General features: G+C 35.7%; 1 protein-coding gene across 4 annotated transcripts in view; it reads right to left on the bottom strand.

The window, feature by feature from the left end:
- Positions 1 to 695: 695 nt before the first annotated feature.
- Positions 696 to 19,073, bottom strand: part of DCUN1D2 (defective in cullin neddylation 1 domain containing 2) — a 28,300-nt gene continuing 9,922 nt past the window's right edge. For 3 of the 4 annotated variants that reach the window (XM_074909817.1, XM_074909832.1, XM_074909842.1), the window contains exons 5-7: positions 7,324 to 7,406; positions 4,898 to 4,994; positions 700 to 4,189 (exon numbers count right to left, since the gene is read on the bottom strand). In XM_074909817.1, the coding sequence (XP_074765918.1) occupies positions 4,110 to 4,189; positions 4,898 to 4,994; positions 7,324 to 7,406 (260 nt within the window). In that variant the 3' untranslated portion in view covers positions 700 to 4,109. Of the gene's footprint in view, positions 4,190 to 4,897; positions 4,995 to 7,323; positions 7,407 to 19,073 lie in introns of all 4 variants that reach the window. The other variant, XM_074909823.1, reaches the window with a different exon arrangement.

The following is a 19,073-nucleotide window of genomic DNA, read 5'->3' as shown; positions in this document are numbered from 1 at the left end:
AGTAATTATACTCAATCAGAATTTGAATGCCCTTAAGCTTCCCCAAGCATTTCTCATTAAGAGGTGAACATGTACCCATGTCTGAAATACGCAATATTCTGTCTGTGGTTGTAGCAACAACTGCAGTTGCAGGCCCCTCTGTCAAAAGTTTGTAACAAAAAAGCCCATTTTAGAGGTGTGTCATCCTCATGTAATTCTACCCAGCATACTGTACATGACGCAAAGGCCCGAAAAAAAGTTTTGTTAAATATTTTTTTAAAAAAAGTTCTTATGGTTGTAAAACATGATGCTTTTTCCCTTTCAGAAGGGTTATGCCTTTTGGTGTGCCAGATGCTGGCTGGCATCAGCTGAGGGAAGCTACTGGTGCTGACACTTGAAAGGAAAAGGTTGTCATGGTTCAAGTATCTGCATCAGAAATTTCACTTATCGGAGAAGGAAGACAGACTCATGTGATACCAAAGCAGCCAGTCATTGGTGAAACCACTGGAGATGGATGCCAGCTGGGAGAGTACAGAGGACAACTTACTTGTTTTGATTTAAATTTTCTGAAGAGAATTAAGGACAGTTGAATACATACCTCTGAAGGTCTTTGCACAGACTTCTGAGCATGCTGCTTCTTCTGCAGAGCTCAGAGCCTAGGACTGAGCAAGACTTTCCCTGCAGTTACACCTCTCATTGCCAGTACAAACTAATGACACAAATTACAGGGAGTTTGGTCACTAGCAGGTACACGTAGCGGATGCTGCACTGCAGCTAAACACAGCGAGCTGCTTAAAAGCTTAAAGATGGCACAGATGAGCAAAACAGACATTTATTATAACCGCTCAAAAATTAATTACATCCTTGCCCTCTTCTGTCTGATCAAATAATAACGCAAGAATCTAATAAATTAACCAGAAAACAAAAAAACCCAGCAGTCTTTGCAAAGCTTCCAAAGCAGAAAGCTGACAAAAACCATACAGACACCTCACATCACTGACTTCAAATCCTTTATGTTGACAGTCCATTTATTCCTTTTTCCATTGCCACAAAATTTACACACATACAGCTTACTCAGCAACAAATCTCTCAGGTGCATTGAATGAACAGATGCCTGCAGGTCTGCTCTCCTCAGCATGACATACATGATAAGTTACATTTAAATTTAGACTTGGCAAGTACAAATCCTGTGGCTCAGTTTCAAACACTCTAGGATGTAAAACCAAACAACTTGGCACCAAGTTTAAAAATACATACAGCATGTCTAGGAACTAATACTGTATGCACTGAACAACTTGAAGACATCTGTACCATTTATAAGTCGATCAGCCTAAGTGCTACCACTGTACCAGCTTTCTTAAAAAGCAAGTCAGAGTGCCCTGTAGAGTGGAACGGTGGGCAGCAGCAATTATTAAAATACATAAGGTACTCATAATTTGAAGGCAGTTTATTTGTTCAAGTGTGAAGGTATAACCCCATGCTATTATTTCTGGGAGTGTAAAATGCATACATGGTTTCAAATGGGTAGAAGACTAGGAACAAAAGAAGTGTATTACTCCTAGGAAGCTGGCTGATAAGGACCAACTCCTACTTTGAGAGTATTTTGCCCAGTCTTCCTCTGTTGGAAGGTGTCTTCCATGAAGGATCCTCACAGGAATGAGGCTTAAGAGTAAGTGAGTAACTGTGTATAAATAGAAACTGAATACTGTGCTAAGAACCTTCCTTCTTCCTCAGATTAACAAGGCAAAAACCCCTCAACTCACATGCGTTTTTTATGCTCTATTTATTTTAAAAGGTTCATCAGATTGATTTGAAGGAGTTCTCAGCATGAACAAATATTTCACAGGCTCTACCGCTATGAAACTACTCAGTTACATCACATAACAATAGATTAAAGTACTTCTGGTCAGTTATATTATAGCTATATATTTTAAGTGGCAATTGTGTGAATAACAAGCATTCCACTACTTTTGGCTGGATAAATGCACTTGATGTTATGAGATGTTACACATTCACCACAGCCTACAGGACATATATAGAAACGGCTTGTTTGGGGAAGGGAAAGCAGGCAAATAAAATGCAATAAAAAAGAGCATAATACTGTTTTTAAATCTCTGTTGATTTCTGCGGAATACCTGGACTTATGTACACAAATACCCCTCTAAAAAGATGTAGTCAGAAAGTAATAATTTGGCTTAATGTTACTCCTTAACTCTACACAGAAGAGAGAGGCATCTGAAGACTGAGACACTGACATCCAGTGGCTGCCATGCAAGATCTAACATCTACAAATACTGCTTAGGGTAAAAAGACTACTAATAATACATCACTCATGGGGCATTTGTAACTTGCCTGCTATATTCTTATTAACAGAAAATCTGCTAATTTGTTTAAATATGTCCTAATCCTGCTTTTTATATATCATGCACAACTGAAATTCAAGTGGAAGAATTAAGGTAATCTTTCTGTACGCAGCATGTACATTTGCTCTTGTAGGCTGCGTTGACGTAAATGAAAGCTGACTGCTTATATGAAACTCTAAATATTAGAGTTTAAGAGAATATTGTAAGCTTTCACACTCTCACAACTACAAAATAAAATAGTATGATGTCATGCAGTACTTAAATGATCTGATACGATCCCAACAGATATAAATTATATAACTTAATGCACTATTTTCTTCAGAATTCTTGCATCTATTCAGCTCTGATTACAGAAAATATATTGATCATAGCTGTACATACACTTTAGCAACTCTTTAACAAACTTTTACAGTGGCTATGAAACTCATTTTGATGAGGTAGCATTTAAAAGAGCCCTGTGTGAAGACATGTTGAATAGTTTCTGGTAAAACTATTTTGTGCTTAGGCATTGGAAGACACTATTGAGAAAGAGGAGACTGACCTCTGTACAGTTTATAATAGATGTCTGGTGAAAGGGGAGAAGGGAATGACCGAACAAATTCAGATTTGGTGAAAACTAGTCCAATTCCATAAGCCTTGAGATCAATGATACTGTGTTAATTTACTTTTTTTTTTCATTAAATAAATAAAATTGAATGCGTAATACAACCAGAGGCACGAATGCTTATCATCCTTACTACAAAGTCACCTTACCCCTAAATATTTCTCCAAAGTGGAAGCCAAATAGTTAAGTCTTTGGGCTTATTCACATTTATTTTCTGTGAGAAGTGCCAGGAATTGCATTTGTAACTATGTTGCATTTAGCTAGAATTTATGATATGTTTCAGACTACAAATAAAACTAAAAGTTATATTCTACCAGTTCATTATTTAAAATAAATAAAACACATAATTGAAGACTAACTGAACTATGATTATCAAACATGAATTATAACAGCATCTTTGGTTATTTAATATCTACTTTAAAATGGTTAATTAAAAAAGCTGGAGTTGCAACATAGCATAGAGCAGCAGGCCTTCCTCAGCGATGCTACTGTTATATGTACAAGCACTTCAAGAATAATGAGGAAGTTAATCTCACTGGGAGAAAACAAAAGGCTGGATGTAATCAATCTATAAATATAGGACTTAAAAATACAAATTTAAAATTTTGGCAGCAAGTAAAAAAAGCATAAGTGTTTTCCTGTTTTGTTACAATTCTCTATTAGGACAGATCCACAGAACTAACTTTTATAAAAATACAACATACTGCATAAGTTTTATTTAGGGATTTAATTTATATACCACAAATACTGCTTTTAATATAGGTACAATATAATACAGTTTTATTTATGTAACTGCTGGTGGTCACTTTGGATCATGAACTGAATGGCATGCTGTGCTGTCAAAACTTTAATAAAATGGCCTCTAGTTAAACTTCTCTGAAGTATAAAATCATGCAAAATCTACATCCTATATGATACAACCAGTACAATAATTGAAGTCAATAGCCTACAAACAGCCTGGACTATCTTCTGAGTTTGTTCTTGGAGCATCCACAAGTCAGCCAACATTTTCTTTAGGCAGAAAGGAGGAATTTCTGTTTTGTCTGCAGAATCTCATCACGACCACTGACACCAGCAACAATGTGCACAGTCATCAGTCAACAAATCTTCATTACCTAATGCAGTTCAGAGCACACGTTTAGTCCATATCGACACGTCTGAGGTTAGGAAGTTTTACGTTTTCCTCCTGTGACTACTGGTCGTGCATATTCCACAAAATCATCTATAAGAACAGGCCACGCTCCTGAAGCAATTCAGAAATTAATATGTTGTTAACAGCAATAAATTGGTGTAGTCTCTAAATACAAAGGATCAGAATCTCACTTTGACATTTCTGGCCTAGTCTAGCTTTAACATGCATGACATGATAAAACTTGAAAAAAGCAACTAATTAATACATTAAGCATTTGAATATCTTCTTGCAGCAATAGTTCTTAGTACAAACAAAATGTCTTTAAAGCACAATCCAGACTTCAAAGTTGATAAACATTAGTTGATAGCAAAACCATGGCATTTCTATTAGAGCTATTCATAACTTAGGATATGTATTAGGATTTGCAGGATTAGTAGTAACAGGTGTAAATTGCTTTTAGGATAGCAAAAAAAATGCTCACGTAGACAATTTTGCATAGAAAAATGATGTATTTCCTTGCAGTTAGCAGCGCTTTTGTACAAAAAAATACAGTTTCACAGACTCTTGCAGCATTAACAGGTTCAAATAGCATGTGCTATATCTCATGATGTGACAGTATCTTTACTTCTATTTACATATTACAGCTAACTAGTTAACCTTCTTATCATTACTGTTTTGGCAACAAGTATGACACTACATTTGCAGCTAAACCTCTAACAGTAAACAAATTAAGACAGACATAGCAGCATGTTCTGTTTGTTTATAGCAATATTTTAATTCTGCGGTACCAGTTTTTGAAGATAATCAAGTACTGCTTACCTTCTTCATCATAGTTGGACATATCATCTGCAATCATATTTCCGAAGTCTAACAAAAGATTCCAAGTATCTTTTGGAATTGATCTTTTATGATGTTCCTATAAAGGAGGAAAAATGGTACTGTTCAATCCAAAATATCTCCAAACTACACAGTAGTATTTTATATTGACATATAAAGAAATACACATTTTACAAGTATTTCTTTTTCTTTTTTTTCTTTTTTTTTTTTTTAATAAGGTTCAGAGCTTCCAAAGAAAGCTACAAAACAAACTGCAACTAAAGAAGACAAAAAAGTGTAAGAAGGCTTTGATAGCTGTCTTATTTCTTCCATTCTGTTTTTAGAATACGTGTTTCTAACTTGTTATGGAAAAGAATAAACCCAATGCACTTTAAATTTCTGCTTAATAGCATTTATTCCAGGTTCTGAAACTGTACAGCCATGGGTTAGCATTCTGTCATTTCAACTTGAGCCCCTTTTTCCTTATGCTTACCCTGTCTCTCTTTCAACTTGTTGGTTACAGTTGCACCTACATTCTTCTCATTCCCAGATTGCCTTCCAGCCTCTCTTCAGCTATTCTCTCCTTCGCCATGATGCACTACCTGCATTTGCTCCACTTCTGCCCAGCCTGTCCTATTCTCCACAACTGCCTCCCTAACTGATTTCAAATGCATTCTTTCTGGATCACTCCCCATTCACAAATAGTTGTTGCCACCCTGGCCAGTTTAAGCAGCACTCTGAAAAACTTCAGTCCTAGTCAGCATTCTCTTCTCAGCTTTTAAAATTAGCCCTCCCAAGAAGACAGCGTGTGGGGAAACATAAGCAGTTGTGAGCTGTAGGATCAAGTCGGATCAATCACATCTCCCTTCATCTGTTGATACTGCTTTATTACCTGAGGATAGCAGGTGATTAATAGGGAATTAAATTTTAACACCTAATTTTCATTTGCAGTAAAAAAGTTGCAATTGCATGATAAGACTTGCTCCGTGAAGGGTTGGGGCTGTTAGTGGGTTTGGTTTTGTATTGTGGGGTGAGGTGCTGTTTAGTTGTTTTTTTTTTAAGCAGTAGTACTCTAAAGTATTGAGAAGAACAAACTGCATTTCAAAAATCTGAAACCTGATCAAAATGAGGTTGCTGTCCAACGCAACAGCAAACACGTCCTCTCACTCAAGCCAACAGCTGTATCTTGACTGCAAAAAATATGACAAGCAAACATACCTTCTGGAAAAGGTTCCTTAAAGCAAACCAAAAAAGCCCCATCCTAACGAGTCCTATCTTGCTTCTTAAGCAGAATTTCTAAAATCTAAACATTTCCTCTAAAGCAAATATTCAGGTTAAATATTTGTAGCAAAGACACTGTATACCAGATCATCTAGATTATTGCTTGAAGTAGAGATCTGCAGAACAGTCCACTGTAACAAACTTCATCACGTAAGTGAGAAAAAAAGATTTTTCTTCAGTTACATCTATAGATACAAATTTAGATGTGTTCAGTGTATTAAGGCAGTTAAAATACAAAATGTTTTCACAAGTTCTCTTGATGAAACTGGTACATTATTCGGTGCATAAAATAAATATACTGTCCAAAAAATTTCAGAAAACACTGCAAAAATTATACACTTCCTCTATTAAGCACAGGTGATTATGGGACAAAATGCAGAAAGACTTCTTAATTCTCCTAAACAACAGATAAGATGATAAATTGAGGGAAAAAATTAAATATATATTATATATTATGTAATGTTAGGTAAGGAGTTTTTTTGCAAGGACATAGAAATGCAAATGTAGAAACATGGATGAGTGGATGAGTGAATCAGGTCTTTAATAAGAATATTTTGCAATTTCTAAAGTTTAATTTATGCATCTCTACTCCATTGCCCACAGAATTGCACTGGTAAGAGAAAACTGTCAAGATCAGTTCACAACTATTATCTAAAAAAAAAAAAAAAAAAAAAAAAAGTCAAAATAATTACTCAGACAAGAACTTTTGCTTAAAAAGAAAAGTCTCTCAGGTTAAGTCAGACATAACAGAATTGACATTTAAAAAAGACTGAGTTCATGCATTAATACCACAAAAGGCAGAGCATGGTAAAATACATGGTTGACAATAACCACAGCTGTCTTGAGAATAAAGACTACATAGGTTCAACCTACAGTCATGTCTTCCTTTCATGCAGAAGCTTTCACAAGTAGGAGGATACAGGATCAAGCAAGCAGAATGCTCTACTGCTTTGCTACATCTTTTTGCATTCTTCTCAGAAAATTATATAAAGAAGATTTAGTTTGGCTTGACTTAAGACTATTTTCAGTTTTCAAAAATGAAAAAGTTTGAAGGAAGTATTTAGATATCCTGTCATTTTCTTTATTGTAAGCACACAGCCTACAAGCCAGACTATTGTGGACTAAGACAGTTAGGAAGGAATACTTACCAACAAAAATTTATTCCAAAGATCTAGAAATTTAAACCTTCCTGTCAAGACTAAATTCCAATATGCAATTGCCATTTCTAGATCTGCAAGAGACAAAGCAACACATAAATATTACAGCACATTATATGCAATAAAACTCTTATGGTTAAACAATTAATGCTATATCCAGTATATTATGATACAAACAAATAACATTCTTTTAAAATCACTACAAAAATTATAAGGAACTACTCTCACTGACCCAAAAGGCAGAAGACAAGCAGTAATGGTATAAATTGCATATTGAACACTGCGGTCAAAGACTAAAATATTTTTGTCACCATCCAGCAGTGCCAGATTAAAGCTACTTTCCATCTGCAGAAACAGAACAAAATAGTTATCAATAACTCCATCTACAAATAAAAATACCCAAAAGATACACACAGAAATGCACCAAAAATTGATAGAAACCCAAACATTTAAGTCTGCAGGTGCCAATTCCTGTTAATTTATCACATTTTAGACACACTTGACTTTAAAGGGAATTTAAGGACATGTGGGATAAAAAAAGATTTGCCTGGGGCATGATAATTCTACAGCACCCCTTTCAGCAGTAATTCTCTTCTGGAATCATTCAGCAAACACCTACACTCAATACTGAAAATATGAGTCCAAAAAAGCAGCCCTTACTCTGCACCATGACCAGCTCAGGCACACCAACAGGAGGATGCAGCACTGCCACACATTCAAGCAGAAAAGCAGGAGCAACATTAGACGCAGCATAACGGTAGAAAGGATGGTTTTTGAAGGCCTGTTTTCATTCTCAGAAACTCACAATACCTAATGGCTTCTGTGTTTGGTCCCACAGGCAACAGCACTAAACTGTACGCACATTGCTGTGCAAACCACAAAACAAAGGACAGACTTTCTTAAACCACAAAAAGATGTCTGTTTGTGCCTTTAGTGTAAAGGAAGTATAAACAAAATATGAAACTTGATAGAAAGTATTGTCATAGCAGATAAGATGGAAGCTTGACCTCCACATACAAGAAAGGAGTATGGTATTTGAAACTGTACATATCACATTACGAACCAAAGGACACTGTCACCTGAAATCAAATTTCAAGTCTGAAAGAGATGTTCCAGATTTTAACTTAGCCAGTTCCCTAGAGTCTCTATCATAGAGGGCTGGGGCCCAGACAAAGTGCAGTAGTTAAGATGTAGAGAAATGCAATATGTCTACACCTAGCTATACAGAGACAGCGCTGCCAGTGTTTGTTCTACTATGATCAAGAGTGCTTTTCGGTACAGAACTTGCTTTACACCCTAATAAACTTCTTTCAGTCTTTTCTGTTTTGCCACCATGCTCACTTTTTGCAGAAAATGAGTAGGAGAGAATAGTTAATAGCATTTCTTTGCTGTTTAGATACACAGGTTAATTATTCATAAGTTATCCTAAATGAAAAGCAAAATAAATGGGAAGGGAGAAACTTGAATAATCTTAAGAGTTTCTAAACTTCCCTGTGAAGTGACTGGCTTAGATTCCATTCACTCAGGCTTCTTTATGAAGACTCAACCTTTTCAAGTCAATCTTGCAAATCTGTCACGTGACAATATTAAGCAAAATGCACTCTAAAGAAAACACACTTTAATAACAGAAGAGATTTTATACTTCTGATGGAAATATTCCTTGAAAAAAGGAAGAAGCTGCAGACAAGGAAACAAAGATGGTTAACGGTGCCACAAAAAAGTTAAAAGGGAAAGAAGAGGCCAAATGTGTCAAATGTAAATGTGTCAAATTTAGTATTATGTTAAGGTGAACTTGATTATTTCAGAATTGTATTTAACACAGTGCACGTGAAATACTATCTTAATTAAGTTGATACTTGAGGAATACATTACACATGTGTGCAAATTGATTCTCCCGCACAAAGATGCAGGAATTATTTGCTGTAATGTACAACAAAAGAATATCCTGCTGAGGATGCCCCTCTGTAGTGGCTGAAACTGGTCCATGCTGGAGGTGCTCTCCCCATTAAGCACATGGAGGGAAGTCCTGATCTTGGTTACAATTAGCTCAAGGGAAAAAATTTAAAAAAGTAAATCTTTCTCATCAGGTTCACTGCAATCACACAAACTCATGAACTAACACAAGAGATACTTGAACAAAAGGACTAGAAGGGACTATCAATTTAGATGGGACTATCAATTTTGGTAGTGGTGGCAGTTTATGCAATCTTGAGGTATTTGAGAAAACTAGGCCTTCAGGTATGCTAGATACTCAGGGGATATGGCTACACTTCTGATTGAAGACCTACCCCTACCTAGGTAGAAAAACTTAGCACTTGAGGACAGAAAGGAGGATTTTTCTACTTTAAAGGGAAGACCTACTTACACAGAGTTCCAGTTCTACATTAGGATGCTGAAAGTAGTATCAATAAACAGTAATGCTGTGGAGTTTGTATTTCTACAATAGCACAGCTCTAGAAGATACATATATTAAAAAAGGCCTTATGCCTTGGGAGTTCTGCATCCCCACAGGAAGATGCTTTTGCAAGGCATGGATTTCTTAGGCAGTCTTAGGAATACCTATTTCAATGCTGCATAGATATGAAGGCTTCATTACAAATAAAATAAAATCAAACTACAATTATCAAAGTATGGTGGATTGTACCAAAAATTATGCTTCACACATTATAGAGTAATAATGCAAGTTTTATAAATGGAAAGGAAAAGACAGATGCATGGATCTCTGGAAACTAATGCCTAAGCCAGGACCAGTTTAGAAGAGACTTCATTGCAAACATCCATGTTCATATCCAAACCATAAAATTGCTAAACAGTTAATGTTTAAAGAACATAATAGAAATACCACATCATATACTATACATTAAAAAATGGTTTGAACTTTTCCTTCACCCCAAAACATTTTCAGTGTCAATATCTAGCAGGTGTTTTATGTCATGCAGCCCCTTCAGGATAATGGGTTTATAGTTCAAAGTTTTTACATACACTAAAACAAAGCTTCAAAATCTAGATATTCAGCTTTCTAGATATCTAGTCTAGTTGTGGCTACATACAGCATCTATAAAGCTTTCTGTAGTAAAACCCTAAGAACTGAGTCATCTAAGAGTGATAGCAATTACCATGAGAAAATTATTAAAATTACTAAAAAAATTTTAAAATTAAAATAATTTAAAAATTAAAAAATATCTAAGTAAAGCAAGATCAAAGACGAAAAGGTTAGTAAAATAATGTTTTATTTTAAACATGACTTTGTAAGTAACATTTATTATAGTAAACATGCTTTAGTATGTTTTAAAAGAAGTGCTTTACACTTTTGAATTATTAAACAATCAGTTTTTCACAATCAGAAGTAAAGCATTTTGTATGCAGTATGATCTATTTCTGAAACATTAAAGCCTCATTCTAAAACCGTTTTTAAAAAACCCTCAGCCTCTCCTACCCTGATTGAACAAAAAGCCTGAAGTGATAACAAATTAGCACAATTAATGCAGGATAAATACATTATTAGATAGACAGCCAGTGTCTATTTTCAAGATTTGATTAAATGTTTATCTTATTAATAACAACAACAGAAAATAATTATTAGATTCTTGCATGAACAACAAAAAAAATCAAATTAAGTTCCTCACCACTTTGCTATGAATTTGGACAAGGGCAATGAAGTCATTGCACACAAGTAATCAAGGAAGTAAGAAAACAGAAAGATAATTCATCAGATAGCAAGGAAATGGCTGGAGAGCAGGATTTATGAGGAACACAAAATGCAGTTCATTTAGATCTGCTGTGCCAAAACAACACTCTGGGACTGCAGCACTCACTTGTCATCCTCTGCCAAGTAGAGCTTTCCAGCTCCCAGACTGTCCTACCAATAGAGCTGCTCATGCAGCCATGTTTGAAGCTGTCAGAATATTAAAACTAATTCACCTGAATTACTGATATAATTTAAAAGAAAAAAAGACTAAATGCACTACATTGGCCTTCTAATGATATTTTAGAATCTTTGTTTATAAGAATACTTTAATATTAGCCACTGTTGCCCTCATGAACCTTAGTTAGCATATTAACCAGGTTCTGTATATTATGATGGTAGAGTCCATCATGTTTTAGAGCTTGTAAACAAATAATTTATTTTAATTTAATGTTCTGAGATTAACTGATTGTTCCAGTATTGTCTTTTCCTTCCTTTATTAATGTTTAATCTTCTTATCACTATTGTAAGCTTTGTTACTTTATATGTCATCTCTACGAGAGACTTTGGGCAGATTCTTTTAAGTGTCAGTGCTCACCAATGAGTTTTATTCAAACACTACTCTCTCAAGCTACATGGGCAGTAATTTTATTTTTTTTCAAAATAACAGGATGCATCAGCCTTACCCAGTCCATCTACAGACAGAAACCAACAAATTAGTAAAGAATGTAACAAAGCTTGTAGGAGGGAAAAGTTACTTTTATTAGTTAATAAGGATGAAAAAAAAAAAAAAAGACAAAGTTTTGGAAATGAAATAGTCAGAGCCAAGAGCCCCTTTATTTGAGGCTTTCTCTCCCCAGTGCTTGAACCAAAACTTATCCTATAGCTTTGAAAAGAGAAGAATAACAAACTCTCCTGTTCCCAACATTGCATAAAAAAATGAATCTGGACAAGACATAAATCTGTCATTCAATTGCTTTGTGAAAACATATGTAGCCTCTGTGAGAGGCTGAACGTCAGATGTTTTCTTTATAGTCATATAATTTGCCTTAAAGTATCATTTGGTCAATATTCTTTGATCTCCTCCCTCTTATTTTCTTACTGTGACTACAGTCAAATATACTTCTGTAAAGCTAAAACAAAAGCTACATTGCACAAAATTATTTTGTTTTAATAAAATTCCTAGACACCATGCCAAAACTGGTGCAGATGTGGGAACAGCGGAAATTGGTGTCAATCTATCTCAAAAATTGGACTATTGCACTACCTGACCAACAAACATCAAATGAATACTTGCAAGATTCAGTGAGTTACTTGATTCCTTGTTTCCTCATCTGAATGATTTTAAGAGTCTTCTTTGGCCTCCAAATTACTAAGAACATGAACACAAGAATTAGTTTCTTTCCTATCAGACTTTTCCTTCTTCTACACACAAACAAAATCCACATAGCAAAGTAATAATACCATCAGGTTTCAACCTAAAACCCCTTCACCAAATTGCCAAAAGTTTAGAGAAAAACAGCCCTTATCTGGAATTAGAAGCTCCCCACAGAAGGAAGAGAGAAGGGAAAACCAGATAAGGAGTATGATACAAATACTAACTCAGGATCCAGATGAATTGGATCCATTCACCCCTGCAAAGCCATAAACAAAGAGCTTCCCAGTGCTTTATGTTAGGGGATGCATAATGCGCTGATTCCACGCAAACCTTTCACGTTTATTATCTTGAGCATCAACTGCACAAAAGCAGATAAACTGCTTCTGAACGTGAGCTAGGCTTAGAAGAAGATAGCTATCCAAATGCCAGTTTGAGTGCAGCCTAATGAATCTGATCGTAGCCAGTTTCAAAATCCTTCCGTCTCCTCAAATCTCTCCACATACAATTCAGATAAACTACAACAGATGACTTAAAGTTGACTGGATATACATTTCCCAAATAAGAACCAAACATGAGCAAAAGAATCAATGAGGGATTACTAGAACTGGCAATTTTGCCACATTTTTGCTTCTACTATTGGCCTTTTTTGATCAGAGCACCCTGTTCTGTACTAAGCTTCTCTTAAATTGCTGGAATTTTCAGAAAGAAAAATGTGAACAAAAATAAAGTGAGGACCACATACACAGGCAAAGGCCATCGAAACACCTAATATACAGCATTCACAGACCTCTTCCAAAGTAAACGTGAAATTAATTTATTGAACTCCCTCAACTTCTTCCATCCACTCACTCCTACAAACACCCTACAAAAGGATCAATCTAACTTTTCATTGAAAGGGGAGGAAATCTTGATAACTATTTATGGAGGGAAAAAAGAAAAAAGAAAAAAAAAAAAAAGAAAATAAAAAGATAGCCAGGTAGCCTTCCCTAATGTCTAAGTGTTTCTTCAAAGAATCTTGAGATACTACTACGATGAAAGCCAAAGCTGATGTTGCTTCAATTAAAAAGAGCACGTTATACTCATCTGCTCATAGAAGATGCAACCTCCTTGAAGTCCACATACCGGATGCAAAGATAGTCATTCTTCTGGTCTTGAGGTAATATTTGATTCAAGTCTGAATGCCCTCCTCATGTATCATCGCTTGCTTGATCCCAGGAAACTGGCAGAGAGAAGGAAGCACAACCTTTTGAGCCAGCAAGCAGGCGAAGGGACCACAAAGGACTGATGAAGAACCAAATCTGCTTTATGTTTCCATGTTGAAAGTCGAAGACCATGAAAGAATGCATTAAGTTCCTCCACAGTGCTGAAACAAACTGTAGTAAACTCCTGAGTATGAGGAATCTCCTGAACATATCTTGTTGGGGCTCAAAGGGAGACCCTTTAAGAGACTCACAGTAAGTATCAGGTTCAAAAAAAAAAAAACCCACAAAAAAAGATGGATCTAAGGCTTTGTTTTGAACTTGGACAGTGTCCTTAGACATCTGAACTGCTCTGTATACAACTTGGCAAAAGATCTATAATCCTATTCTTTTGTAAACATTAACCAAGAGCTAGGATGCAAAATTTCACTTTGGGAAACTGGGAGTAGAAGGTGAGATAAATTTCTCCAAGGTGAGATAAACCTTTCTAAATCTGCACCATGCAAAACTTGAAAGATTTATTGTACTAAATATAGTAGCAATAACATGACAGCAGATTAAACAGACAGAATCACAGTTATCCATGATAATTCTTTGTAAAAGTCTCCTGGCAAACCAGACCTTAATAAACTGCACCTTTTACATTATGTCAAAATAGACATAAAACACGCAGGTGAAGTTTAATATATCTAAATATTATGCCTGCCAGGTCCCATATGTAGCCATTGAGATGGCAATGCTGTGTTGAAACCTTGCTATCTTTTTTTCCTGAATTCTGACCGCCACTTAGAGAACAATAGTCTTAACAGTTACAAGCATTCATCTTTTTCTTAGTAATAATAAAATCTCTTCAGATGTATTTGAAAGACACTTGACAGTTGGGTCCTGAGTAATGTTATTCTGAACATCATTTTCTGCTCAAAGAAAACCATGACAGATCTTATACAATATGCTTTTGCCTCCTGCACCTCACTACTTACACAAGTTGTCACCTAGGGGGACTGGTACTACATTTACTTCTTTAAACAGCATGCGTCCAGACTGAAGCATGTACTACTTGACAATATTAAGCTAATAAAAAGGGAAACATTCAAGTTGGATGAGGCTACAGAGACGAAAGTCTGCAGATATAAAGGGAAATAAAATTTCCCTAGTATCACCACATGAACTGTGGAAAAGGCTCTTATAAAAGGCAGTCCTGTGTTTAGGAACGAGTATTGTTGTACTGAACTCTGTGCCTATTTTGGGGGAATGACAGAATAGATGTAAATTTACTGGAGAGGATTCCTCCCATTTAATTACATAAAGGCAGAATTTCTTGCACTGGTTTTGAGGGAAGCTGTAGAATAAGAAGAAATCAAAAAGCAATGAAAGACAGACTGTTCTAAAAATAAATAAAACACAAAATTGCATACATACACCTCCCCCTAGAACTCTTTCCTGGAGCAAAATCTACTGTACTGCTAAGATGACTATGTTGGGTATCACCAAAACTCTTCCATCACCAAGAAAACTTCTAAGAAGGGCTTCTGTGCCTTCCCACTCCCTCCTTTATGAATGTCAGCTGTTGCAACAAAATATACTATGCATCCTGCAGATATCTCCTGGAAAAGAAGTGGTTTGGATACACAGATTTTTTTCAAGGTATGCTCCAGGCAAAAAGGTTCAATGAAAACTAACAGTAATCTGAGAAACAACTTTTAGAAATTCAGTCTGAAAGCACTGGTGCCCAGAGTGAAGCTAGACATGGTGAAATTCATCTCACTGTGCTGATGCAACCTCAAACTGCTACCTATTATCTTTGAGACTACACAGAGGTCAAAGGAGGTTCTAGAAGAACCTCAGTGGTTCTCTGCCAAACTGGTGGAAGTAACTTATCCATGGGTGTCAGTCCTGTATCTAACACTGTCCAATACTTAAGTCACTCAGATGATACAAAGAAAGCTTATATTAAATCTTCAATTTACGCAAAACCTGAAAAAGGCATTGCATAGTAGAGGACAGGATTAGAATTAAAAATTATTTGGACAAATTGGAAAACCCCTTTGAAGTACATAAAGATTTCATTAAAGAGAAGTGCAAAGTCATATAGGTAGTGGGAATAATTGACTACAGAAATACAAGATCAGAATTAACTGTGTGCATTGCAGTTCTGCAGAAACCCAGTAATATAATAGAGCACTATCAGTGTTATAAACATAAGCAAACTTAATAATGGGATGTAAAACAAAGAGCAAAAGTATCTAAGGCACATGGAAGATATCTAGCCTGTTTGGGTACAAGAGAAAGTTAGACCAATTGGAATGCAAAGGAAAAGAGAAGATACCGTTCCAATATCAGAGAACTAGAAGATAAAATTTATCAAGGTTGTTGGTTTTACTCAGTTGAGAGACTAAGGGAAGACACAGACTTAGTTGCAAAATACGTAAAAAGTTGTTACTAACTCTAAGGAGACATGTATTCTGTGTATTTCCTCTGCATGAGTAAGTATTGAACTGAAAATTCAGGAATAGAGTTTTAAGTTATATGCTAGAGAAAGAAAAAAAATAATCTAACAATAGTTTTGAGCAAGCGTGGACATAGATGTAGGAGACAGGCCATCAGAAATTTAAGATTATATTAAGTGAAGGCAGTGGCTCCCAAACTTTTTCAGCCACAGGACCACTGCCAATCAGATCTCAAATCTTGGTTATACCTACTGAAACTGAAAAGGCAAGTTAGTATATATGGCTAGCACACCACTGAACATTTGGTTAGAAAAATATCTGTGAGGAAGGGTTTTGGAAGACATCGATCCTATCTGGCACAAGGGAATACACTATTAAATTTCTCTTAAATTTAAAGACCACCTGGCATATTAGAAAGGAATCCATGAATCACTGTATTTCCTGATGTTCTTCAGGGAAAATGGGGCAAAAAATAAAGTAGTAGTTGCTTCTTATAACTTCTTAAAACAGCAGAAATAGGTTTTTTAAAAAAGTAATCTGAAACATATTAAAATACTGATAGAGCAATGAATGTGACTCATAACCAAAGCATCACTGTTTGGACATTTCAGAGGTATTGCAGTAATTTATAGTTTCAATATGTTAAGACAAGAAACATGAAAAATAATTGCATTAATGTGTCTTTTTTGACTATCACAGACATTTTTCTGGTGAGCTCTATTCTCAAGTTATTTCCGTTAAAAAAAAAAAAAAAGCATTAGCACTCAGCCTGAAGGATCCAACAGAAGAACCATTATTAACATCCTGATAAGAATAAGAATTTCCCATTTGTCACTGGCACTATGTCAAAGCTGCTTAGTTTTCAAATAGGCGTATTCATAGGTCATGTGTATACCTGAGAATCAAACAATATTCTTTTAGCTTACAGATCACTCTCCTGAGTGCAAGAGCTACCAGACTCGGTGATTTAAGCTCTGAGTGTAGTAAGAAGTAGTGTTATATCACCCCAGAAATATCACATAAAAATATTTTGTAACTGAAAGTTAGGAAAGAATTCCTTTGATTATTTCCACTTCATTAATTAAAACCACTTCTATTCCTACTTGACACAAACTTACTGTCCTCTTAGTCTTCAAGTCATAACTCAAATGCAAACGTATGGGAATGAGTAGGCAAGCACTATCATGGGAGCCTGTCACCAGAAATATTTTAAGGCAAGCCGCTAGGACAGTAGCTTAGGAGTATCCTATATTTAGGTAGCACTGCATGTCATCTGATGTGCATGGGGAGAAGAAGGGGAGGTCAACACCTCAAGATGACCTAGACAGAGCTACACAGAGATTTATACCAGCTTGTTTGGTAACCAATCTAATTATACATTCTCTTTAACTGTCTGGACTGAATTCATAAAAGCATCCTGAGCCAAGGCTCCAAACTTAGTAAGAGAGAAACAGATTTTGTACATGGATGAGATAAATTCCCACATCTCCTTGACAATAAGGCACACAGTCATTGGGACACAAATACCAAACATCTCTAACATTAGTTGTGGAGAGAGGGAGGGAAGTTGGAGTTTCTCATTCTGGAATAAAATACATAGTGTATACAGAGAAGAGGATGTAAAGTAAAAAAGCACCCAAGCCTATATTAAATGTAGCTGAAGCAACTAGAATTCTCAGCTTGTACAGACAGTCTTGTAAGATAACTGATTTATTTTTTTTCCCTTGATGAACACTTTTTTTTCTGAAAAAGAACAAACATAGCTCTGAAAATAATCGCAGCAGGAAGCAGCATGTTGTAAATGCCAACTTGTAAACTTATTTTTCTCCATCATCTCTCTGTTCTGCTGAATATAATGGCATTCCCTGAAAAGATTCTAACTCCAAACCTATACAGTGCTAATTTTTATTTGGATAAGCCATCACTGACCTCAATCACTCAAAAATGTCAGATTAGCCAATATGCTTGCTTAGCATTCTCTTTCTACTCGATCTATAGTGATCCAAGTTCACACCAGAGAAAAATGTGGTGTATCTCCACTAAAATAAGAGCACTGGCACCTGCTTATACTTATCTAATATCTAGAATCATCTTTGCAAAACCAGAAAAAGTCTGACAAAAAATGTCACCAACATACTGCCATGTAAGAACTAAGCACTACTTGAAATTAAGTAACAGTAAGTATTACCAGAATTATTAAAATTCCTGAAAACTGAAATCAGCAACAGTTCCAGTCAACTCTTCCTACAGTTTATTTTAAGCTTAACTTTAGTTTTTGCATTTCTCCTGCTAATACTTCAACACATAGTGCAAGAAGGCACTTTGGTGTTTTATTACCAATAAGCACCATTCTTACACAACAGAGATGACAAACTTAGAAATGAAAGGGCCTCCATAGGGAATAAACAGAAGTAATGGAAAACAAGTAAAGATTCCTTCTCCCTCTTCATGTCAAATAAACAGTACATTCAGTTCCATAATCTGGGTTGGGCTACCTTCCCTCCTCCTCTCTTTGTGAAGGCTCAGGTGAAAAGCTTTTGAGACATATTTGCCAAGTACATGAATTTCACATTGGAATTGATCCAATTAAATCAAAAAGCCATTTGTAATATTTCTTTAGGTATCCCATAAATTCCAACCTCAGCTGTAACTGACTTACCTTTTCCACAATCTGAAAGTACTAGGCTTTTTAATGAAGAGAGGCAAGAAAATGAACACCTACTAAGAGACTTGAATTCCAAGCAGTCTCACAGAACCACTACAAGACTATTTCATTTTTGTGTCTGGAAAGGTGGCATGTAACCCATGAAAGAGTTACACATATAACAAAAAATTAAATTGTTGCAAAAAATAAAGAAAAAAGGAAACTGGCTAAAAGTTGCCACCAGCCGGGGAAAAAAAAGACTCTAGGAAAGACAAGAGATATTACTCAAAGTAATTCCCAAGAAAGAATGTGGAACAGACACCTCCAGTTAAGGCAGTCTAAATCAGTATTTTGCTCCTCCATCTCAGTACTCTTCCAACATTTTTTA

Source organism: Athene noctua, chromosome 1 (assembly GCF_965140245.1).
Source record: "Athene noctua chromosome 1, bAthNoc1.hap1.1, whole genome shotgun sequence".
In the NCBI taxonomy this organism is placed as follows: domain Eukaryota; kingdom Metazoa; phylum Chordata; class Aves; order Strigiformes; family Strigidae; genus Athene; species Athene noctua.
The sequence above is the reverse complement of the archived record's forward strand: the minus strand, read 5'-3'. Positions and strand labels throughout refer to the sequence as shown.